The following is a 26,249-nucleotide window of genomic DNA, read 5'->3' as shown; positions in this document are numbered from 1 at the left end:
GCAGGCACGAAATTTCGTTCAGACCGAAAGGACTGAATGACAATAAAGGAATTCAGGTGAGAGACGAGAGGGTACTGATCTAGATTTGATTTCTTTAGCCCTTTTTTTCTAACCTCTGTATTTCTTTCTATCTCTATAAGGTCACCGCTCAGACTCCTGCGCTCTGAGGAATAACATCCTCGCTCGCCCAACCTCTCGCCAGAGTTTAGCCCCTCGGGTTTTGGCAACATCCTCATAAATGTTCTCTGCACTCTTTCCAATGAAATACCATCTTTCCTGTTTTGTGTCGGAAGGAACTGCAGATGCTGGTTTACACCGAAGATAGACACAAAATGCAGGTGCAACTCAGCTATTCAGGCAACATCTCTGGAGAAAAGGAATAGGTAATGTTTTGGATCGGCACCTTTTTTCAGTTGTTCCTTTACACCCCACCTCCCCACGCTTGTCCTCCCCCTCCCCACCAAAAAAAAAGGTTCTGCTCTCCATACATTTAAAAGCTGCAGATTCTCCCCTCCACTCCAGCCTGACAGCACATCATTGTGAAGTGTAGGGGTATTACGAGTTCACTGGAAGTTCCACGTTAATGCCTCAGTGTTTGTTTTAAATTCTTTTTTTTTTGTTGTTTTTTTTTTTGTTTTTTTATTTTTTTTGTTTTGTTTATTTTATTAGAAGTTAATACAATACAAAACAATACAGTGACACCTAATTTTAGGTGCCAACTATGTCATACCGTAATCCATTCTATGTACAACCTCTAGTTTTATGTTATGAGTAGGCAAGACAAGAAAAAGAAAACAATAGAAAGGGGAAAGAGTGGAAAAATAGATGGTAGAGAGTAGAAAAATGTGAAGTGTGGATATAAAAAATAAAAATAAAAAAATAAAATAAAAAAGAAAAGGTGGAAAGTAGAAATAGAAGAAAAGGCCCCTTAAAAGAGAATTTTTCAAATCTATATTCGGAGATGTAGATCTATCCACGTCATGAACTGAAATCAGCAATCCTTATGGTACCGCTGCATCACATGATTCCAAAAAGTCGATGAAAAGTTTGTTTTAAATTCTCCTGTGTGTTTTACAAACGGCCACCCTGGAGACGAGGGAAGGGTGATCCTCTTCGCACACATCGTGATTGCACGATCTGATTGCAGGGTGCCAGGATTCTGGCAACATATCATTGTCCTTCATGAGCCTAAACAGCAGACGTCGGTAACAGGCTCTGAACACAGACATGTTCAAACCAAGTCCATTGTTTGATGGAGGCATAGGAACTGCAGGTGCTGGAATCTGGAGCAAAACACAAAGTGCTGGAGGATCTCAACGGGTCAGGCGGCATCTGTGGAGGGGATGGACAGAGGGGGTTTCGGATCAGGACCTTCTTCAGACACAGATACAACAGGTAGTGCAAAGAAAAAAATGCCAGTGCAGAACATAGTGTCATAGTGTTATAGAGAATAAGTGCAATTATGGACGGAATGGACAGGCAATGTTTTGTGTTGGGTCCCTTCTTCAGACTAATGGAGTAGGGAGAAGAAAGCTGGAAAAGTAAGGTAGGGGCCAGATAAAGCCTGGCAAGTGACAGGTGGGTACAGACGAGAGGAGGGGAAGATGATGTTTGATGTGCTTTGCCCCAGGTGAAGAGAAAGCAAGAAAGACCAGAGCATCCTCAATGACAAAGTGAAATGTCATTCATCTGATTCTCTCTACAGAGATGCTGCCTGACCTGTTGAATGTTTCCATCATTTTCAGTTTTGTCTCAGATTTTCTGCATCTGCAGTCTTTTTTCAAGTCAAGTCGAGGTTTTTACCACGTGCACACGTGTGGTGAGGTTCAGGTACAATGAAAATATTGCTTGCAGCAACATCACAGGCACATACTCAGAGAAACACGCAGAAACACAACTATACATATATTCCACAAGACAATGAAAAAAAGACTAAAAAAGAGATTAAAGCAAAAACACAATTGGAAATGAAGTCCATGTTAGTGCAAGAGATGGCCCGCAGTGTTCCACTGCTGAGGTACAGTGATTACACTTCATGACTAAAATGGTTTTGGATCTTCAATGATAATGTGAAAGGCGCTATAGAAATGAAGATCTCTCTCTCCGTGCGACTGGGAGGGAGAGCTGAAAGCTGACCAGCGCTCAGAGGGTTAATCTTCATTCTTCCCATTTCCTATTCAGTAAACACACACTACAGGCTAATGATAGGCTTGTGAGGATTACAGGCAGTAATAACAAGGCCTTGTTCAAACTCATACCACCATCGTAGTCTGGAGTCAAATAAAGGTCTCACTGCTGGGCCCTAGGTCTATTCCCAGACTGCAAGACCTCCCTGGCACTAGTGTAATGCAAGCCTCAGGGTGCCTTTAAAGAACCCCTCACCCCTACCCTGGAACGACAGAGACAACAGGAAGTGGTAGAAAAAACAAACTGCTGATGCTTGTTTCCAAAAAAGGACACAAAGTGCCAGAGTAATTCAGGCAGCATCTCTGGAGAACATGGATAGGTGATGATAGGTTAGTCATAAACAAGAAGGATGCATAGGGGAGGTATAGGCAGCTGGGATCAAGTGCATCCCTAGAGGAGTTTCGGGAACTAAGGAGCAAACTAAAAAAGGAGATCAGAAGGGCAAAAAGGGGCCAGGAGATAGCTCTGGCCGGTATCATAAAAGACAATCTCAAAAGATTTTATAAATGTATAAGGGGAAAAGGGTAACTAGAGAGTGGGACCTCTCAGGAATAAAAGTGGTCACATCTGTGTAGAACCACAGGAGATGGGCAAGGTCCTCAATGAGTATTTCTCCTCTGTATTTACCGAGGAGAAAGACAGTAGGACGGAGGAAATTGGAGCAGTAGCTGGGAGTGTCATGAGAGCAGTCAGGGTTACCGTGGAGGAAGTACTGAAGGTACTGTCGTGTTTGAAGGTAGACAAATCACTGGGGCCTGATCACATATATCAGAGGACTAGAGAGGAAATTGCGGGAGCCCTGGTTGAAATTTATGAGTCCTCCTTAAATACAGGAGAGGATTGGAGGGTGGCAAATGCTGTGCAAGAAGGGCTGCAGGGAAAATGCTGGAAACTATAGGCTAGTGAGCTTAACATCTGTAGTTGGAAAGTTACTGGAGAGTATTCTAAGGGATAGGATACACAAGCATTTGGATGGGCAAGGGCTGATTAGGGAGAGGTTGAGTAGGCTGGGTCTCCATTCCATGGAGCGTAGGAGGATAAGGGGAGATCTTATAGAGGTATACAAAGTAATGAGAGGAATAGATCGGGTAGATGCACAGTCTTTTACCCAGGGTAGGGGAATCGAGGACCTCACTGACCTCAGAAACTGTGAACTTCAATGAGTTTCAATGTGATCTCATATCTTGCTAAACTATAAGTTCTAATCAACAATCTCCTAATATGGACAAAGCCTTGAACAATCTGGTGCATCTTTGCCACTTTTCCTTTAGGAAGTACATTTTTTTCTTAGCCAAGTAGATTAAAATTGTGAAAATAAAAAACTGCAGATGCTGAAAATTTCAAATAAAAACAGAAACTACTGGAAACACCCAGCAGGTGAACCAGGAGGGAGGGCCAGAGTTTACGTTTTGTATTGAAGAGTCTCTGATGAAGGGTCTTCACCCTGAATCTCTGCTTCTCAAGTTGGTCTCCTGGGTTCATCCCATTTGCCCACGTTTGCCCCATATCCATCTAAACCCTTCCTTTCCACCCGTCTGCCTGTGCAAACGTCTTTTTAAATGTTGCAATTGTACCCACTTCTAAAGCTTCCACTGGCAACTCATTCCAGATATGGACTACCCTCTGAGTGAAAAAGTCACCCCTGAGGTCTCTGCTTTGTCACCTTAAGCCTATGCCCTGTCGTTTTAGAATCCTCTACTCTGCGAAAAAGACTGTGAGCGCTTACTTATTCATGCTCCTCATGATCTTGTACATCTCAATAAGATCACCCCTCAGCCTCCTACGCTCCAAAGAAAAAAGTCCCAATCTATCCAACCTCTCACTATAACTCAAGCACACAATACTGGGTAACATCCCAACTACAGATGTTGAAATCTTGCACAGAACACAAAATGCTGGAGTAACTCAGCAGATCAGGCAGCATTTCTGGAGTACACGGATAGGTGACGTTTCATGTCAGGACCTTTCTACAGACTGGTGAATCTTTTCTGCACCCTTTCCAACCGAAACATTTTAATAACCACTACCCTAGGAGAAAAGTGCTGTGGTTCAGGAAGGACTTCTCATTTAGCAAGGTGTGACCCAGGACAACAAATACAAATCTCTTCTCCACAATGGACCTACCACACACCACCCTAGCCGAGGTTATTTTTCTCCAGAGAAGCTGTCTGATCCTCTGAGTTACTCCAGTAATTTGAGTTGTAGAGCCAAACAGCATGGAAACACCTTGTCCGTACCGACCAACACGTCCCATCTACACTGGTCCCATCTGTCTACGTTTGGCCCACATCCTCCTAAACCTGTCCTATGTATGTACCTCAAATGTTTTTTTTAGCGTTGCGATAGTACCTGGAATCTTTGGTTTAAACCAGCATCTGCAGTTCTTTGTTTCTATATACAAATCTTTTTCTCGTTCTGTTCCACCAAAAGACTAAACAACTACAGTTGAATGGAATCAAATAACCGTCTATTTGTTGATTCATTTAATAAATTACAAGCGACAAACAGATGGTTTGGAGCAGAAGTTCTGTGATTATAATCGACGGTTCCCGAGTCCCAGGGGGCCCCTCAAGTCATGGAGTAAATGGTTGGCAGACTCGTACACCACCAGGCTCCATCCGACATACAATGGTTCTGCTCTCAGTCAGCTGTAGAACGTCAGGGTATCTCAGACACTATGTGGAAAGTAGTAGACTGGAGGCACAACTTAAGCCAATCCTGGATTTCAATCACAAAAAGTGGCATGGTGGCACAGCGGTAGATTTGCTGCCTTACAGCGCCAGAGATCCAGGTTTGATGCTGACTACGGGAGCTGTATCTACAGAGTTTGCATGTTCTCCCTGTGACCACGTGGATCTTCCACAGGTGCTCTGGTTTCCATGCACACTCCAAAGACGTGCAGGTTTGTAGGTTAATTGGCCTGTAAAATTGTAAATTGTTCGTAGTGTGTAGGATAGTTCTAGCATACAGGGTGATCAATGGTCGGGCCAGACTCAGTGGGCCAAAGGCCTGTTTCCGTGTTGTATCTCTAAACTAATCTAAGCTAAACTAGATGCTGGAGGAACTGAACAGATCAGGTAGCATCTGTGGAGGAAATGGACAGACAACGTTTCAGGTTGGGACCCTTCTTTAGACTGATGGAGCAGAGGGGAGATAGCTGGTAGAATTAGGTGAGGAGAAGTGGGTGGGGCAAGAGCTGGCAAGTGATAGGTGGATACAGGTGAGGAGGGGTTGATTGGCAGATGAGTCAGGCAGGAGAGAGAAGGTGGAGATAGTGACCAAGGCTGGAAGTGATGAGTGAGACCAAAAGTTGTAGTTGGTGAAATCTGATAAAGCAAGGAAGCTGAGGAGTGAAATGTCGAACCCGAGGGAGGGATGGTGGGTGGAAGGGAACAGTGTGGGGAGGGGAGGAAATGGGAGGACCTGGAATAGAGAGGGACAGGAGATGAGTGAATGGTGGAGTGGGGGAGGGGAAAGGAAGTGGTGAGGGAATTGAGAAGAAAGGTGTGCATGGAAGTGTCAGGGTGGAAACTGGGGAGATAGGGAGAGGTGTCTTGGGTAATATTTGAAACTGAAGAACTCAATGTTCATACCGCTGGGCTACCCAAACAGTATATGACGTGCTATTCCTCCAGTTTGTGTGTGGCCTCACTTTGGCAAGAGAGGAGGCCTTGGACAGAAAGGTCCGTGTGGAAATGGGAGGAAGAGTTAAAATGGTTAGCAACCGGGAGATCCAGTGTTCTGTGAAACAGTCGGCAAGTCTATCTCATTTACTTTAGACTTTAGAGATACCGCATGGGAAACAGGCCCTTCGGCCCAACAACCGAGTCTGCACGAACCAGCGAACACCCCATACACTAGCACTACCCTACACACTTAGAGAAGTCAACTAACCTACAAACATGTACGTCTTTGGAATACGGAAGGAAACCGCAGCACCCGGAGAAAACCGACACGGCTACATGGAGAACATACAAACTCCATGCAGCCAGCACTCGGGGTCTGGATCTGGCGTTGTATGGCAACAAATCTACCGCTGCACCATCGTGATGCCCGCCTGTGTCGGTGAATTTCAATGCTGGTCGCACAGGCCAAGTTACTTCGAGTAAGGAGTGAAGTGAAACTATGAGCAGGGGTGAGATCTCGCCAACAACCCAGGCCCCGCACCACCATGTAATGTATGGAGCCCAGAGAGACATCCTGAACTGGTGCCATCTCCAACATGAGAGGATAAGTTGAGGCCAATTGCCATTTAGGGTCCATAACTGCAGGGTCCCCGCACCGTGCCCTCTGGGTGGGCTGCTGGTGTGCATCAGGGGTGGGGAGAAGATTGGGTTATGACTGGAAAGAAGCAGAGACCCTCCTCCCACAGAGGGGCTGAGGGGGCCGGTAGTTGTCCACCATTCGTATCTTCTCCGACTGGTTCTCGTCCGAGAACAGAAGCATCCGGAACTTATCCATCTGCAGCACAACAGAATATGAGATGAGAATACAGAGATCAGAGGCTCATATTTAGTTTAGTTTTGTTTAGTTTAGACTTACAGCATGGAAACAGGCCCTTCAGCCCACCGAGTCGACACCTACCATCAATCACCTGTTCACCCTAGTTCTGTAATCCCATTTTCTCATCCATTTACTACACACTAGAGACAATTTACTAAGTGACCAATTAACCTACAATGCACGTCTTTCGGATGTGGGAGGAAACCGGAGCACCCGGAGGAAACCCACGCCATTACAGGGAGAACGTGCAAACCCCACAAAGACAAAAGCCGAGGTCGGGATTAAATCGTGTACCGTGAGGCAGCAAGTCTATCCAGTGTGCCACCTTTAAATATTAGTCAGATAGAGCTTACATGAAGGGGGAGGTGATAAAGAGAAATGGGAGACTCAGGGATGCGAGATGAGCGTATGGAGCAGGGTGAGTGGAGGTGGTGGGAGAAATGTGTGCGTATTGGGGCTGGGGAGGAAAGGCAATAGACAATAGACCATAGGTGCAGGAGTAGGCCATTCGGCCCTTCGAGCCAGCACCGCCATTCACTGCGATCATGGCTGATCATCCACATTCAGTACCCTGTTCCTGCCTTCTCACCATATCCCCTGACTCCGCTATCTTTAAGAGCTCTAGCTAACTCTCTCTTGAAAGCATCCAAAGAATCCACCCATCAGCCATTCACTCCCCATCTTAATCCACCTATCACTTGCCAGGCTTTGTTCCACCCCCTTTTGCAGCTTTCTCCCCCCTACCCCATCAGCCTGAAGAAGGGTCCCGACCCCTTCTGTCCATTTACTCCACAGATGCTGCCTGACCCGCTGGGCGCCTCCAGCACTTTGTGTCCTTTTGTGTATTAACCAGCATTCGCAGTTCTTTGTTTTTGCTCTCCTTAGACGAGTGATTTAGTTGTCATTTTGGACCTCTAAGAAAACGTACTTCTTGTAAAAGAAAACCAGGATGCCAGAGTAAGAGCGGATTATGGGAGAGGCAAAGTTTGTCCTGGAGACAGATATAGAAGTTTTACAGCATAATTAGTCTCATTACCTCTTGCCCCTCTGGAACATGAGGCCATTAGCAATATCTTTATAACCCCCTGATGCAACCATCTGAATCTAATGAGGCAACAGATTAATGATTAACAAGTCATAACAGCGGTAGTCATCAATGCAAGTTGCAAAGTCTTAACCTGGGTGCAGTTCTGGTAGACCCATTTACAAGAAGGATGTGGAGGCTTTGGAGAGGGTGCAGAGGAGGTTTACCAGAATGATGCCTGGATTAGGAGGGGTATTAGCTACAGGGAGAGGTTGGACAGACTTGTATTGTTTTCTCTGGAGTATCGGAGGTTGACAGGAGACCTGATGGAAGTATATAAAATTATGAGCGGTATGGATGTGTCATAAGGTGAGGTTGATTGCTAAAAGGATTTGAAGTCAAATGTTTAGACTTTGACCATCTCCGACAGTTCCTGCCCCTTTTTGATCTCACCGTCTCCATCAAAGTAGATAGACTATCGACTGACGTCTATTACAAACCCACTGACTCCCACAACTATCTCAACTACACTTTTTCCCCACCCTGCTTCCTGCAAAGACTCTATTCCCTACTCCCAATGCCTCCATCTATGGCGCAATCTGCGCTCAAGATGAGGTGTTCCATACCAGGACATCCAAGATGTCCTCATTCTTTAGGGAATGGGGGCTTCCCTCTTTCATTATAGATGAGGCCCTCACATGTGTCTCCTCGGTACCCAGCAGCTCTGCCCTTGCTCCCCCTCGTCTCAGCAGGGACAGAGCACCCCTAGTCCTTACCTTTCATCCCATCAGCCGTTGCATACAATAAATAAATCTCCAAAATGTTCGCCACCTCCAACAGGATCCCACCACGTCACATCTTCTCATCTCCACCCCTTTGCGCCTTCTGCAGAGACTGTCCCCTCCGCAACTCCCTGGTTAACTCATCCCTTCCCACCCAAACCACCCCTCCCCAGGTACCTTCCCCTGGAATCGCAGGAGATGCAACACCAGTCTCTATACCTCCTCCATCAACTCTACCAGGGACCCCAACAGTCCTTTCAGGTTAGGCAGAGGTTCACTTTCATCTCCTCCAATCTCATCTACTGTATACGTTATACAAGATGTGGACTCTTATACATCAGTCAGACCAAATGTAGACCGGGCGATCGCTTTGCTGAGTTCAGTCTGCTTGGACCTCTCTGATCTCCCGATTGCTAAACAGTTTGATTCCTCTTCCCATTCCCGCACTGACCTTTCTGTCCGGGGCCTCCTCTATTGTCAGAGTAAGACTAAACGCAAATTGGAGGAACAGCATCTCATATTTCACTTGGGCATCTTACAACCCAGGGGTATAACTATTGATTTCTCTAACTTCAAGTAACCCCTGCATTCCCTCTCTCTCTCCATCCCTCCCCAACCCAAGCCATACCAGTTTCTCGTTCTCACCTAGCAACAGGTAACAAAGGCCTGTTTCCTTTATCATTGTTACTTTTTTTGCATATCTTTCATTCATTTGTTCTATACCACTCTACATCATTGTCTAGATCTCATGTCCCTTTCCGGTGACATTCTGTCGGAAGAAAGGTCTCGACTCGAAAGGTCATCCATTCCTTCTCTCCAGAGATGCTGCCCATCCCGCAGAGTTACTCCAGCACTTTGTGTCTATCTTCAGTTTAAACCACCATCAGCAGTTCCGTCCTACACATTTAGACTTAATAACAGGTGAGGATCAGGAAGCACGATGATTAGCAGAAAATTTGGATAGTGGGTAATGTACTGTATATTGACGAAGCAAGCTCGGTTGGATATATTTAACCAAGTACATTATGTTTAAGCCCATTATACTATGGGAGAGCCACTTTATTTAGAGATACAGCGGGGAAACAGGCCCTTCGGCCCACTGAGTCCGTGCCCACCAACAATCACCCCGTACACTAAAGATAGACACAAAAAGCTGGAGTAACTCAGTGGGTCAGGCAGCATCTCTGGAGCTCTGTTACAGCCATCTGCAATCTCCCTGCACACCTCCTCCTTGTAGCAGGGCTATGGAGCCGGAGGTGAGCTGCGTCCATTGCTGCTTGGTGCGGAGGCGTTGACTGGGCTCCGTAGCATGGTGACGTGTGGGATGGGTGGCTCCTCTGGTCACTCACCTGCTTCTCAGACACGTTGATGGGCTCCCTGAAGACAATCCAGGTCACACTCTCGTGGAGCGGAGGAGTGGTGAGCGAGCCGGCATAAGTCCAGTAATCCCTGCAGTCGGGCAGCAGGCACTGGGGGTCAAACTTCTTAAACTGGGCTTGCGTTTCCTGCCGAGAGAGCGAGAGAGATTGAGGGACGGCCAGTGCAGGACGGAGCAGTGTTGGTGGTGTGATCCTAGCTCAGTGTTAAGCTGCAAACTTCTGTGAAGTGTCTATGGTTTCTAGAAGGACTTTGCCTATTTTTTAAGTTTAATTTAGTTTATTGTCATGTTTAGTTTAAAGATACAGCGAGGAAATAGGCCTTTGAGACCACAGAATTAGATTAGATTAGATTAGATAGCCTTTATTGTCATTCAGACCGAAGTCTGAACGAAATTGAAGCAGTCATACATACAATACAATACAATAAAAAACAACAATAAACACATATTAACATCCACCACAGTGAGTCCACCCAACATCTCCTCACTGTGATGGAGGCAAAAGTCTTAGGTCTCCAGTCTCTTCCCTCCTCTTCTCCCTCTGCGCTGAGGCGATACCCCCCGGGCGATGTTACAACTGTCCCGCGGCTCAAACACCGCGGCCCGGGGTGGTCGAAGCTGCCGCCCACCAGTCCTGCTGACGCAGCCGCTGGCCCGCGGCCGAACCCCGGACTCAGGCCACCGCCGCCAGAACACCGTCCAAGCCACCGGAGCACCGTTCCAGCCCCGAGCCGGATCGCCCTCACGTGAGTGCCGTTACCGTCTCAGCCTCGGGCTGGGCCGCCCCGACCGGGCACCGCTCCTCCCTCGGGCTGGGCCGCCCCGACTGGGCGCCGCTCCTCCCTCGGGCTGGGCCGCCCCGACTGGGCGCCGCTCCTCCCTCGGGCTGGGCCGCCCCGACCAGGCACCGCTCCTCCCTCGGGCTGGGCCGCCCCGACCAGGCACCGCTCCTCCCTCGGGCTGGGCCGCCCCGACCGGGCACCGCTCCTCCCTCGGGCTGGGAACGCCGTACCTCCCCGAGCTCGGCCACTCCGACGGGAGCACCGTTCCTTCCTCGGGCCAGCCGTCCTCACGGGAGCGTCACAGCCCCTCACGGAAGCCCTGTTCCAGCCCCGAGCCGGTCCGTCCTCACGGGAGCGAGCCCAGTGCGAGTCCTGGCGGGCTCTGCCTCCTGAGCCTCGAGGTCGCCAGCTCCGCCATTAGGCCTCAGCGCAGATGGAGGCAGAGAAGGGGAATACGACATAAAAGTCGCATTGCCCCGCAGGGAGAGACAGCAAGCCCCGTTTCAACCCCCCCCCCCCCTCAAAACAGAAACTAAAAACCAAAACTAGACTAACCAAAACGAAAATAAACAACCCAAAAAAACACAAAACAAACAGGACTGCCGGAGAGCCGCTGCAGCCAGAGCTGCGCCGCCACTTGGAATCCACGCCGACCAGCAATCCCCTACACACTGGCACTATCCTACACACTGGGGACTATTTAATATTTTACCTAAGCCAATTAACTATTAAAATGTACGTCCTTGTAGTGTGGGAGGAAACCGGAGCTCCCGGAGAAACCCCATGCGGTCACAGGGAGAGCGTACAAACTCCATACAGACAGCACCTGCAGTTGGGATCGAACCATGGTCTCAGGTGCTGTAATGTAGAAGCTCTACCACTGCGCCACCGTGTCGCCCCTATACTGAGGTACAGTGAAAAGCCTTTTATTACGTGCTATCCAGTCAGCGAAAAGACTATATATGATTTCAATCAAGCTATTCACAGTGTACAGATACATAATAAAGGAAATAATGTTTAGTTCAAGATAAAGTCCAGTAAAGTCCGATTAAAGATAGTCCAAGGGTCTCCAATGAGGTAGATGATAGGTCATGACCACTCTCTAGTTGGTGATAGGATGGTTCAGTTGCCTAATAACAGCTGGGGAGAAACGGTCCCTGAATCTGGAGGAGTGCATATTCACACCTGTACCTCTTACCTGATGGGAGAAGGGAGAAGAGGGAATGACCGGGGTATGACTGGTCCTTGATTATGCTGGTGGCTTTGCTGAGGCAATGTGTAGATGAAGTCAATGGAAGGGAGGTTGATGTGCTTATAAATTTAATGTATTTTTATTTATTACATATTATCTATGCATAGCCTGTTAAGCTGCAGCATGTACGAATTTCATTGTTCCATTGTCGGTATAATGACAATGAAACATTCACAGGTACTGAGCTCCGCACCATTGACGGGATCGACAGGAGGTGCTGCCTCAAAAATACAGCAGCATCATCAGAGACCCACACCACCTTGGCCACACTCATTTCGCAGCTACCATCGGGAAGAAGGTAAAGGAGACTGAGAACCGTCACTTCCAGGTTCAGGAACACCTTCTTCCCAACAAACATCAGGCTCTTCAACACTGCACAACTCTAACCTCAGCAACTATGAATTATTGACTGCCTTTAGTTTGTATGTTCTCTCTGTGACCACGTGGGGTTTCTCCGAGTGTTTCAGTTTCCTCCCACATTCATAGATGTACAGGTTTGTAGGTTAATTGGCTTTGGTAAAATTGTAAATTGTCATTGGTGTGTAGGATAGAGCTAGTGATGGGATGATCACTGATCGGCACGGACTCGGTGGGCCGAAGGGCCTGTTTCCGCCCGGTATCTCTATAGTCTAAGGACCAGACTTTTTTTGCACTTGTATTGGGGCCATTAATTTATTGATTTTTTGTTATTTATTATGTTATCTACGAGTATTTTGCTTAAAGGCCTGTTATGCTCCTGCAAGTAAAAATTGCATTTTTCATTGAGTAAGTTTCCCTGTGGAATTCATTCCCACAGACAGCTGTGGAGGCCGTCATTGGAGATTTTTAAAGCGGAGATTAACAGATTCTTAGTGAGTAAGTGTGTCAGAGGTTACGGGGAGAAGGTAGGAGATTGGGGTTGGGAGGGACAGATAAATCAGCCATGATTAAATAGCAGAATAGACTCGATGAGTCGAATGGTCTAATTCTGCTCCGATAGCATATGAACTTGTGTTTTGTTGTCCATACAGTTGCTAATTAAACGCTCTTGACTCTCTGCCTCAAACTCCCTGCGTCCAAAATCTCATGCAATCACGGACACATTGGATTGTCGTGAACAGTGCTTTGTTTGTGACCTTACGGCCTACCGGTATCTTTACACATCCCCAGGCCAGGCCAACCCAACCCTGCAACTCTGACCCAGGACCTTTAGTTTAGGTTAGTCCAGACCAGACCCTGATGGGAGCTCCTCACCTTAAATTTCACCATGTACAGGGCATCTGTCAGCTTGTGGAGATCAGCGTGTCTGTCACCCATCTAGAAGAGAGAAGGATCATGAAGTGTGTCTGGACAAGTAGAGCATAGTTCAGTATAGGTTCAGTGGGACTGAAGAAGGGTCTCGACCTGAAAAGTCACCTCTTCATTTTCTCCAGAGATCATGCCAGACTTGCTGAGATACACCAGCATTTTGTGTCCATCTAAGTTCAGTAAAGACTCTGACTAGCGTGAATGCAGAGTCTCTTACCCAGAATAGAGGAATCAAGAACCAGAGGACATAAGTTTATGGTGAGAGGGGAAAGATTTAATAGAAATCTGAGGGGCAACTTTTTCACACAGAAGGTGGTGGGTATATTGAACAAGATGCCAGAAGAAGTAGATGAGGCAGACAGTATAACAACATTTAAAAGACAGTTGGACAGGTACATGGATAGGAAAGGTTTGGTGGGATCTGGGCCAAATGCAGACAGGTGGGACTAGCATTGATAGGGCATCTTGATCTGCATGAGAAAGTTGGGCCGAAGGGGCTGTTTCCATGCTGCATGATGCCACAACTCTCTAAAGAGCATTTCTCTATTCAAACAGCACCCAAAGTTACAGAATTTGAACAAAGAAACAGGCCACTCAGTCCTTCTAATCCATGCTGCTGCTTATTCTAGCCCTCCCCCATACCATTATCAGCATATTCAGTCCTAATGCAGACCTGAAACGTCAACAATTCCTTTATCCCCACCCTACAGCCTCTGCTCGGCCCACTGATCTTCAGCCAGCCGCAAGCTGCACCGTCAACACCCACCTCCAGGAACACGGCGACCACGGCCAAGCCATCCTCCTCCGCTGCCGCCTCGCCGAAGCTTTGATATTTGGTCGAGTTCCAGTGAACCAGGTGAAGCTACAGTTAAGGAGAGAGGAAGAGGGTGGTTGTCCAAGGTTGCAGACACAAGGTGGCTCACCAGTCATCACCGTCGTCCCATGTAGTCCCAGTGAAGGCATCAGCCTGAGTTACCATTTGACCACATGAATTACAAATTCTTCATTAGTTAGGGTGTCAACGGTTACAAAGAAAAGGCAGGGGAATGGGGTTGAGAGGGAAAGACAGATCAGCCATGATTGAATGACAGAGTAGACACGATGGGCTGAATGGCCAAATTCTGCTCCTATGACTTATGAACTCACTGACTGCGTACACAGCACAGGAACAGGCCCTTTGGCCCACAATGACCGTGCCGAACGTGAAGCCTGGTTAAACTAATCTCCCCTGCCTTCATGTGATCCTTATCCCTCCATTCCTTGCATATACATGTACCCAACTAAAAGCCATGTTTGTATGGCAGACTCCATGGGCTTAGTGGGCTAATTCTGCTCCTGTAAACCTAAATCTACGACAGCCAGCTGACTACATTCTCATAACATGTGACGAACCTGCCACCCCAAACTCGGCCTTGCCCACAGAAGATGGGATTTGGACCGCTGTGGAGGCCGTCATTGTGTATTTTTCAAGGAGCAGTTTGACAGATTTTTGATTAGTACGGGTATCAGGGGTTATGGGGAGAAGGCAGGAGAATGGGGTTGAGGGAAAGATAGATCAGCCATGATTGAATGGCGGAATTGATGATGGGCCGAATGACCTACTTCTGCTCCTATGACTTATGAACACGAGAGTCTCACCTCTCCAGGGTAATTCTTGCCGTCGACAGTGTGCTCGGATCCTTGTTGCTGCTTCTGGCCCCAGTGGAAGTGGAACTGCTTCAGCTGGTAGGGGTGGTCCAAGGGTCCTCCGCTCACCGCTGCAGGAACAATCAGCGTTAACATCACCAACGATCTGTCCTCGACCAACCACGTTTATAACGGCAGCCAACACTGAGAGTGGTGGGGGCCTGGAATGTACTGCCAGGGTTGGTGGTGGTGGCGGCAGATACGATAGTGGCATTAAAGAGGCTGTTAGATAGGCACATGGAAGCACACAGCGAATGGAGAGATATGGATCACGTGCAGGCAAAGGAGATTCATTTAACTTGACATTGTGCTCAGCACTGACATTGTGGGCTGAGGGACCCTTCTTCAGACTGACCCAGTGGCCTGCTGTTTGTTGATTCCATGCCCTGGAGAAGTTATAAACAGCAGCAGCTGAAGCCTTCATCACAGCATTTGCTGCCCACTCCATCCCACTGCCCATTGACAGTCACCACCCTGTAATTTGTCTCCACTTTAAGCACATCATTTTAACCAAACCTATAGAGTAAGTCGGAGACTAAAGCCAAACCAAGGGATCCAACCCCTCAGAGCCTGGTATCCAAGATTAAATCCAAATAACTAACACACACGCACACACACAGATATATATAAATACACACACATAAATGCAGACGCACACACAGGCACACACAGATATTTAGAAATACTCATACATAAATGCACGCATGCACACACAGCAAACACACAGACTGCACCCGAGGCCAGGATCGAACCAGGATGTCTGCCGCTGTGAAGCAGTGGCTCCACCAGCTACAGCACTGTGCCGCCAACATCCTTTTGGATCTGCTCTGTACATTCCCTGGCTTCATGAGACACACAAGGGCAGTGGGGTTTGGGGATATTGTCACCTGCAGATACCCCTCCACGATGCACCCCACCCTGACCGGCAAATGTATCGCCATTCCTTCACCGTCATTGGGTCTAAATCCAGGTAGAGCTGCTGCCTCCTAATGCCAGAGACCTGAGTTCGATCCTGACCTCGGGAGCTATCTGTGCGGAGTTTCCATGTTCTCCCTGTGATTGCGTGGGTTTCCTTCAGGTGCCCCGGTTTCCTCCCTCACCCCAAAGACGTGCGGGTTTGTAGGTTAATTGTTCCTCTGTAAATTGCTCCTAGTGTGCCCCAAGTGTGTAGGGTGGGGATGAGAAAGTGGGATAACATAGAACTAGATGGTCGGCATGGACTTGGTGGGCCAAAGGGCCCGTTTACCTAAATGTGCTGTATCTCTAAACTCTAACTCCTTCCCCATCAGCACTGTAGGAGCACCTTCCCCAGAGGACTGCAGAGGTTCAAGAAGGCAGCTCACCCCCACCTTTTCAGGGGTAATTAGGGATGTGCGATAAATGCTGGCCTTGCCAGAGATGGCCGGACCCCAAATGTTATTCGGAAGTGAGTGAAAGAGGGAACAGTTCCTGCCTACTCAGCACTCTCACATCTAATTACAGAGAGATTGTGGCTCATTTATCACTCGTCAATTATGGCCCAAAGTATAAAAAAGTGCTATACTGCTGTTCCAAATCAATAATTAACTGACTGAAGACTTCATGAACAGATTTAATCATTGCAGCCACACATTCCACCTCCTCACACTTTCTCTAGAGGTTGCAAATAACTAATTTCTGCAAATACCAAAGAATTTTGGCAAGCAACACAAAAATATGGAGGGGTGGGGATGTACGTACACATGGAACATACACTCAGCGAGCAATACCCGTACATGCTACACACATGCACGCACACAATGCATCATGCACATGCACAAATATGCACACGCCACACACAAATGTTCACACACATACAAATGACACATAGACACACAACAGAAGCCACACAGATACATGCAACATTCACCACACAAAGACACATACACAGACAAGTACAAACACAGATACACAGACATGCAGATATTCACACACATGCACAGACACACAAGCGAGCAACAAGTGCAGATACACTAACAGATGAGAGTGTGGCACATACATATAAACACAGAGCAGCGTGCACAAGTAAGACTCACAGGGGGGTGAAACAGGAAAGGGGAGACTTGGGTGGAGGGTGAAGCATGAGAGAGGAGACACGGGGGAGTAGGTGGGGAGGTAGGGCTGGGGCAGAGGCTTCTATGAGGTAATGGATCACATTGGGAGCTGTGAATGACACTGGGACTAAACGAGTTAACTGCATAGTGATCGCACAGACCACACATCATCCGCTGAGCATAGAGGATCAAGGGCTGCTCTGAAGTCATCTTCAAGTGATTAAAGGGATTTGAGGTGGATAGGGGGGAATTATCTTGTCTGGCTGTGGGAGCCCTGAACAAGATGAAACTTAAAAGCAAAAAGTCTCTCAGACGCTTGCCAGCCTTCATACATTGTTTGATACATTCATAAGATATAGGAACAGAATTAGGCCATTCGGCCCATCAAGTCTACTCTGCCATTCAATCATGGCTGATCTATCTTTCCCTCTCAACCCCATTGCCAGGGAATCCGTCTGCTTCAGAGTCACAGAGAACATCTGGATATCTCAACATCTGAGAACGATGGACATTGTTTTTTGGGGCAAGAATATTGAGGAACACATAACAAAGGCATGGAGGTCAGATCAGCAGTGACCTTGTTCACTGGAGGAACAGACTTGGGGTGGCATAATGAACTCTGATACAGTCATAGAGATGTACAGCACGGAAACAGGCCCTTCTCTGCAGAAAGCTACTGGATTGAGAAGATGTGCCTAGCGGTGGGATCACGTTGGAAGTGATGGAAATAGAGTCATACAGCATGGAAACAGGCCCTTCGGCCCAACTTGCCTATGCCGACTAACGTGCCCCATCTACACTAGTCCCACCTGCCTGCTTTTGGCCCATATCCCTCTAAACCTATCCTATCCATGTACCAGTCCAAATGTCTCATAAACCTTATGATAGTCCCTGCCTCAACTACCTCTGGAAGCTTAGTCCATATACCACCCTCTGTGCGAAAAAGTTACTCCTCGGGTTAGTGCTATAATTTTCCCTTCTCACCTTGAACTATATCCGCTGGTTCTCGATTCCCCTACTCTGGGAAAAAGATCCTGATCTATTCTTCTAATGATCTTGTATTTATCGATAAGGCAAGTACGAGTCTCACCCCGGTCATTGCCTATTCTTCCCTCTCTCACTAAGCAAGAGGTACAGAAGTGTGAAAATGTATACCTCCAGATTAAGGAACAGTTTCTTCTCAGCTGTTATCGGCAACTAAACCACCCTATCACCTAGAGAGCAGTTCTGACTTCCCATCTACCTAATTGGAGACCCTCGGACTATCTTTAATCGGACTTTACTGGAGTCTTGCACGGGATGTTATTCCCTTTATCCTGGATCTGAGCACTGTGGACGGCTTCATTGTAATCATGTATAGTCTTTCCTCTAACTGGTTAGCACACACCAAAAAAAGCTTTTCACTGTAGCTTGGTACACGTGGCAATAATAAACTAAACTGAAGAGGTGCACCTTGCCTCACCTGTCTTATCGTTGCAATCCTCAAACTCCACCACCACCGAGTGGCCGTTGTTGCAGATGGACATGGAGGAGCAGCCACTGTAAGAGATGGTGACCGGCCCCAGGTCGGGGTTGTAGACCGCCTCGGCACCCACAATGTTGATGGGTGACTGCCGGTTCCCCTGGGCAAATGGAAACTTCTTGTGCCAGTTCAAGGGACCTGCAATGGAGATAGCCCAGGTCATTCAGTGCCTCCTTGTGACTTGTAGCAACGCCACCCCACTTACTGCCCAAAATATTTTACCTTCTGTTTAGTTTAGAGTTACAGCATGGAAACAGGCCATCAAGTCCATGCCGACCAGCGATCACCCCGTACACTATCCAACACATTAGGAACAATTTATAATTCTTAACGAAGCCAACTAACCTACAAATGTGCATGTATTTGCAATGTGGGAGGAAACCGGAGAACCCAGAGAAAACTCACCCGGTCACAGGGAGAACCTACAAACTCTGTACAGACAGCACCCATAGTCAGGATTAAACCCGGGTCTCTGGTGCTGTAGGTAGCAACTCTACCGCTGTGCCACCTTGCCGCTCTCTCTGTTGTTGCAAGGGAGAGAATTATTTTGCAGGATCAAAATCAATTTCAGGGAGGAGAGGATTAGAAAATGCCTTGAGGTTCAGATACTCTGAAAATCTGCACCTACATCAAACTAATTCAGAACACACTAGTCAGAGTCATGGTGCTGAACAGCACAATATCAGGCCCTTCAGCCCATCTTGTCCATTCCAACAAGATTGCCATTCTGGGCTAATCCCATTTGCCTGCATTTGGCCCATATCCCTCCAAATCCTTCCTATCCATAAATCTGTCCAAATGTGTATTAAATGCAATTATATCCACTTTTATAGCTTACTCTGGTAGCTCTTTGAGTGAAAACATTGCCCCTGAGGTCCCTCTTAAATCTCTCCCCTCTCACCTGAAGCCTATGTCCTTTGGTTTTAGAATATTTTAGCAGAAAAAAAGACTGTGTTCACTTTATCCATGCCCCTCATGATCTTGTACACCTCAATAAGGTCACCCCTCAGCCTCCAATGCTCTAAATAGAAAAAATCCTAACCTATCCAACTTTGCTCTATAGCTCAAATCTGCAAGCCCAGATGAATCTTTTCTGCGCCCTTTCCAACTCTCTCTCCAAAGATTCAGTGTCAGGAACTTGCTGGACGTTAAACAATGGGCAGGAAAGTAGGGCTGTACAGTACAGAAACAGGCCTTTCAGCCCATCATGCCCGTGCTGACAAAGTTGTCATTATTAAATATAGAACACAGAACGTTACAGTACAGAAACAGGCCCTTCTGCCCACCTTGCCGTGCCAACAAAGTTATCATATTAAACATAGAACACAACATTACCGCACAGAAACAGGCCGTTCGGCCTATCTTGTCCATGCCGACAGTAGTCATATTAAACACTGAAAATCAAACAGTACACCACAGACACAGGCCCTTCAGCCCACAATGTCTGTGCTGGAAATAACACGATAAACTAATCAGGCTAGTTCCATTTGGCTCACAGCCCTCTAAACCTTTCCTATCCATATATCTGTCCAAATGTCCTTTAAAAGTCAGTAATTGTACCCCCTACTATAGCTTCCACTGGCAAGTTTTTTCAATATAAATCATACCTCTTCTTACATACATCACTTCAATTATCTTACATACATCAATTTACAACGTTAGTTTATGTGACCATCTACTAATGTACAGCAGGTCAGAATTCCCAGTCCAAATAAAACAGCAAGGGGCGACCAGTGGACTTACCGTTATCATCTCCGTAGCCCCAGCAACTCTGTGCGCTCATTCTGGCGGTGTGTGGTGGAGAGAGGGAATGATGCCTGCCCCTTTTATTGATTCGGAGTGGGCTGGCACTATGTGAAGGGAAGGAGGCGTCCGTGTGCCGGCTGCGGTCACCGCCGTGTCCCGAGATCAGTGGCGGGTGCCCGGGTCAGCAGCGTTGTAGGGTACCCAACACCCACCGACACCAATCTTCACATACCTTTCCCCTTCAACCTCTCCCGTCGGCACTTCATCTGTCCCAACATATCATCTCTTCTGCACACCGCATGCACAACACGCCAGCACCGTCAAAATATATCCCAAAACAGCACTAAACCTAAAACGCAAACACCTTTAAAAAAATATATATATATCTGTATTTTTTTCACTGCTTTTCTCCCAATTCCAGCGTCTCCCCCTCACCACGTTAAATCCGCGTGAACCCAACCCCCAATTTCCTGCACACTGTTGAATCAGGGATTTTTATTTCCTCTGGTTTTGAATAAATCAGGCTCTAGTTTCAAGTTTAGCAATCAAACCATTGCATAAACTGCAGTCCGCGTTAACCCCTAAAACTCCAATAGTTTTTATAAAGGGAAATGCTGTAGACACTCATGCCTTAAAGATCTCTTAAAAATAGCTGAGTCAAAGGATATGGGGAGAAGGCAGGAACCGGGTACTGACTGTGGATGATCAGCCATGATCACATTGAATGGCGGTGCTGGCTCGAGGGGCCGAATGGCCTACTCCTGCACCTATTGTCCAGTGACTGAAGATGCTGGAATCTGGAACAACGAACACACCAAGTGCTGGAGTAACACAACGGGTCAGGCAACATCTGTGGAGAACATGGATAGGTGACATTTCGGAATCGGGACCCTTCTTCAGACATCATCTGTCCATTCCCTCCACAGATGTTGCCTGACCTACCAAGTTCCTCCAGTAGTTTGTTTTGCTCAGGATTCTAGCACCTGCAGTTACTTGTGACTTCAGCTGCAACTTTCCACTAGGAATGTGATAAGCACCCGAGGGTGTGTCGAGGGCAAAGAGCAAAAGTCGGGGATCAACTACAGAGGGTGGCACAGTGGTTGAGTTGCTGCTTCACAGCACCACAGACCTGAGTTTGATCCTAACTACGGGTGCCGTCTGTACGAAGTTTGTATATTCTCCCTGTGACTGTGTGGATTTTGTCGTGCTCCCACACTCCAAAGGCATGCAGGTTTGTAGGTTCATTGGCTTCTGTAAAAGTTGTAAATTGTGTGTAGGATAGCGCTAGTGTACGGGGATAGCTGGCTTGCCCAGACTCGATGGGCCAAAGGACCTGTTTCCGCGCAGTTTCCCTAAACTAAACTAAATTAGAGAGGTCTACCAAAGCCAGCAGAGGTCTCATGGGCTATCCATCTCTGTGCTGCGTTGACTATTTTCAAGATATTTCCAAAGTGCTCACAGCCTGTCAAGGGTTGTAATGTGGGAAGGACAGCTGATAATTTATGTACCTCAAGCTCCCAAAAAACAACAGAGCAATAAATCAGCAGATAATATTTTATAACTCCCTCACTTTTGAGTGAAGGTTATTTTGGAGATTTAAAGTGTGGGCAATGCCCTTGCTGAACTGAGCACTTTATCACTCCAGATTGCAACACCCAATTGCTTAAATAAAACCTGTGCCCAATCCGTACACAGTTTTATCTGATTAAGATTTAAGTTTGGTGATTATCCTATATAGGCATATTAATCGATTTGTGGAGTAACCTGATGCTTTAATGTACTGAGGCCTCTTTTTGATTACATTCTCACTGTGTGAGTTTCATGACACCATCCCACACCCACAACCTTGTGAAATAAACCTTTCAAGAGGCACTTGACAAGGTACCAAACAAAAGGTTATTATATAAGAGCTTACAGGCTGGGGCTACATATTGGCACGGATAGAGGATTGCTGAAACAGTCAGAATAAAGGGATTGTATTCAGGCTGGAGGGCTGTTATTAGCGGAGTCACAGGGATCTCAGTGTTCACAACTTAGATGCACAAACTGTGTAACATAAGATCATAAGACATGACAGCACAGTTCTAAATCTGCTGCCTCACAGCACTGGAAACTCAGGTTCAATCCTAACATTGGTTGCTGTCTGTGGAATTTGCACGTTCTCCAGTGATTATGTGGGTTTTCTCCGGGTGCTCTGGTTTATTCCCTCATCTCGTAGATGTGCGGGTTTGGAGGTTAATTGGCTCTCTGTAAATTGCCCCTAGTGTGTAGTGAGTGGATGAGAAAGTGGGATAAGGTAGAAACAAGTGTGAATTAGTGATCGACGGTTGTCGTGGATGTGGTGGGCTTAAAAGCCTGATTCCACATTGTATCTCTAAGATAAACTAAACATAGGAGCAGAATTAGGCCATTTGGCCCTTCGAAACTGCTCCGCCATTGGATTATGGGTGATCTACCTTTCCCTTTCAACCTTATTCTTCTGTCTTCTCCCCGTAACCTTTGACGCTCTTACTAATCAGGAACCTATCAATCTCCGCTTTAAAAAGTCCCTGCACACCCATCTGTGGCAATGAATTCCACAGATTCACCACCTTCTGGCTAAAGAAACTCCTCCTCTTCTAATGGTACGTCTTTTATTCTGAGGCCGTGACCTCTGGTCCTAGACTTTCTCATTCCCGGATTCAGGGGGGCACACTGCTGGGTGGCAATGTACATAACTAAGATGAGAGGGGCAATAAGGTGAGTAGAGCAAAGTTTAAAGGAGATGTCACAGGTAGATAGTGTGGTGAAGAAGGCTTTTGGCACATTGGCTTTCAACAGTCAGAGCATTGAATATGGAAGTTGGGAGGTTATGTTACAGTTGTACGAGACATTGGTGAGGCCAAATTTAAAGTATAGTGTTCAGTTTTAGTCACTCTGGTGTAGGAAGGATGTCATTAAGCTGGAAAGAGTGCAGAGAAGATTTACAAGGATGTTGCCAGGACTCGAGGGGCTGAGCAAAAGGGAGCGGTTGAGCAGGATATGACTTTATTCCTTGGAGCGCAGGAGAATGAGGGGGTCATCCTACAGAGGTGTATAAAATCACGAGGAGAGTAGATGGGGTAGATGCACTGTCTTTTACCTAGATTGGGGATATCACTGAATCTGGAGGTGTGCGTTTTCATACTTCTGCACATCTTGCCTGATGGGAGAGAAAAGGGAGTGACCGGGGTGTGACTCGTCCTTGATTATGCTGCTGGTCATGCCGAGGCAGCGTGCAGCATAGATGGGATATGTTGGTCAGCATGGGCAAGCTGGACTGAAACCTGGAACAGCATGGTCAAGAACTGCTTCCCGACCCACTGAGTTGCTCCAGCACTTTGTGTCTATTTTTGGATAGGCATGTGGATAGGCAGGGAATGAACGGTTGTGGATCATCTGCAAGTCAAGTAGATTAGTTTAACCTGGCATCATGCTCGGCATAGATATTGTGGGCTGAAGGGCCTGTTCCTGAGTAGTACTGTTCTGTGTACGCAGTTTATAAGTTCATAAGTCATAAGAGCATATCGAGTTTACTCTGCCATTCAATCATTGCTCATCTATCTTGCCCTCTGAACCTCATTCTCCTGCCTTCTCCCCATAACCTCTGACAACCGAACAAATCAAGCATCTGTCATTCCCTGCCTTAAAGATGCCCTTTGACTTGGCCTCCACAGCCGTCTGTGGGAATGAATTCCACAGATTCACCACCCTCTGGCTAAATAAATTCCTCATCATCTCCTTTCTAAAGGTACTTCCTTTTATTCTGAGGCTGTGCCCTCTGGCCTTAGAATCTCCCATTGCTGGAAACATCCTCTCTGCATCCACTCTATCCTGGCCTTTGACTATTCAAGGGGAGAACAAGTGGGAAGATGGAGCTCAACGTGATCTTTGATGGAAGAGTGGAGAGATAGAATATTTATAAGCCTGTGGGAAAGCAGCAATTGCTGGTGTGGAGAATGTTCAGTTCCTGCCACTCCACACATGGGTCACTATGTTGGGGCATTCTCTGAGGACATGCCTCGATCCACTCGAGGTTGCAGGGTTTTGTGGACCCAGAGGTGGGTCCCCAGAGTAAAGAGGCCGAGTGACATACTTGGTCAAATCCCAGCCACCCCACCCACAACGCAGTCCCACCCAAATGGTCAGTTCCACACAGAGAAAGCCGGTTCCAAAACTACATGAACAGAAGTGTGGACACAAGGAACCGCAAATGCTGGTTTACAAAAACGGACGCAAAATGCTGGAGTAACTCAGCGGGTCAGGCAGCATCTCTGAAGAATAGGTGATGTTGTGGGTCGTGACCCTTCTTCAGACCCTGTTTCATCAGAAAGAGGATTGCGTTTTGGAAAGTATTGAAGAGCGTTTAATTGTCAAATGCACTGGGACGGGAGCAATGACAGAAGGCAGTGGAGGCCAATTCACTGGATGTTTTCAAGAGAGTTAGATATTGCTCTTAGGGCTAACGGAATCAAAGGATATGGGGAGAGAGCAGTACTGATTTTGGATAATCACCCATGATCATAATGAATGGTGGTGCTGGCTCAAAGGGCTGAATGGCCTACTCCTGCACCTATTTTCTATGGTTCTAATGATATTTTCTACTTGCTGCAGCTTTACCAGCACATGAAACGCTAGAACAACAAATAAATATTTCATAAATGATCAGTTATTCTAGGTTAGTATGGTTGTGCCATTGATTACGATACGATAGTGGTCTTGAAGAGGCTTTTAGATAGACATATGGATATGCAGGGAATGAAGGGATATTGAGTACGATTGTCCAGGTGGGTCTTGAGATAGCTGAAGAGACCAATTCAAAGAGACCAATTGTCCGAGAAAGGGTCCCGATCCCAACCGTCACCGTCCATTCCCTCCACAGATGCTGCCTATCCCGCTGAGTACCTCCAGCACTTTGTGTTTTACTGCAGTTTCCAGCATCTGTTGTTCCTTGTGTCTCTCTGTCCCTCCAGATGGACGTCTGTGGGTGACATATTTTCCCATGGGGAGATGGGTGCACAGACTGCCACCACATGGTCCTTGACAGAGTCAGACCCAGATCTCAGACACATGCAAGTCTCTCCACCACGACAAGGTGGTGACCCTTGGAGACACGTTACTGGAGGAGGGATCATACAGAGCACTAGGTCATAATGGAAAAAGGCCCTTCAGCTAAGCTTGACCAAGATTCCCCATCTATACTAGTCCCACCTGGCTGCGTTTGGATGGGCAGGGTGAGAAATGCTATGAGAGGTTGGGGATCGTGAGGAGTGTGTTTGTGTGATTCAGAGTGTGTGTTTGAAAGTATGTATTTGTGTGTGAGTGTCTTTGTGTGTGCTCGCATGTATGCCTGCGTGCATGTGTGTGAATGTTGGGGTATTTTAGTGAATCTGAGTGAAACTGCATGTGAGTGCATTTTTGTCAGTGTGAATATGTTTCAGTGTGAGTATCATTGTGTGTGTGAATGTTAGTATGGTATGCGAGTGTATGTCAATGTGTGTGTGTGAATGTGTCAATATGAGGGTGTGTGAATGTGTGTCAGTGTGAATATGTTTCAGTGTGAGTGTCATTGTGTGTGTGAATGTTGGTATGGTATGCGAGTGTATGTCAGTGTGTGTGTGTGAATGTATCAATATGAGGGTGTGTGAATGTGTGTCAGTGTGAGAGTGTGTTGGTATGGTGTGTGAGTGTGTGTCCATGTGCGTCTGTGACTGTGTGAAGGTGTATGGTGTATGTGTCATGTGAGATTACGGGCCTGTGTTTGTGATTTTGTACATGTAAAAGTTTGTGTGTGGGTGTGAGAGTATCCCTGAGTGTGTGTGTGAGCAATTGTGTGTGAGTGTGCGAGTGTGAGCATGTCACTGGGTTTAGTGCACGGTGGGTCACACTGCTTTCTTGTGCGTGAGTACGAATTGCATTTTTGCAGAAACTTTCACTCTCCCTGGTGCTTCACTTATTGATCTGTTACAGCACCAAAGGCCGTCACGCCATACTGGCTCCCAATACAACA

General features: G+C 47.0%; 1 protein-coding gene across 2 annotated transcripts; it reads right to left on the bottom strand.

The window, feature by feature from the left end:
- Nucleotides 1–6,053: 6,053 nt before the first annotated feature.
- Nucleotides 6,054–20,667, bottom strand: ca7 (carbonic anhydrase 7). Of its 2 annotated transcripts, XM_033035887.1 has the most exons (7): nucleotides 20,219–20,664; nucleotides 18,416–18,613; nucleotides 14,834–14,952; nucleotides 13,962–14,057; nucleotides 13,142–13,204; nucleotides 9,846–10,001; nucleotides 6,059–6,648 (listed from the first exon to the last, which is right to left on the bottom strand). In XM_033035887.1, exons 1-7 carry the CDS (start codon nucleotides 20,256–20,258, stop codon nucleotides 6,523–6,525), a joined length of 798 nt encoding a protein of 265 aa, XP_032891778.1. In that variant the 5' UTR covers nucleotides 20,259–20,664; the 3' UTR covers nucleotides 6,059–6,522. The 2 variants fall into 2 exon arrangements, with proteins under 2 accessions (XP_032891779.1, XP_032891778.1); XM_033035888.1 differs by lacking the exon at nucleotides 13,962–14,057 and having other exon boundaries at nucleotides 6,054–6,648; nucleotides 20,219–20,667.
- Nucleotides 20,668–26,249: the final 5,582 nt, after the last annotated feature.

Source organism: Amblyraja radiata, chromosome 17 (genome assembly GCF_010909765.2).
Source record: "Amblyraja radiata isolate CabotCenter1 chromosome 17, sAmbRad1.1.pri, whole genome shotgun sequence".
In the NCBI taxonomy this organism is placed as follows: domain Eukaryota; kingdom Metazoa; phylum Chordata; class Chondrichthyes; order Rajiformes; family Rajidae; genus Amblyraja; species Amblyraja radiata.
The sequence above is the reverse complement of the archived record's forward strand: the minus strand, read 5'-3'. Positions and strand labels throughout refer to the sequence as shown.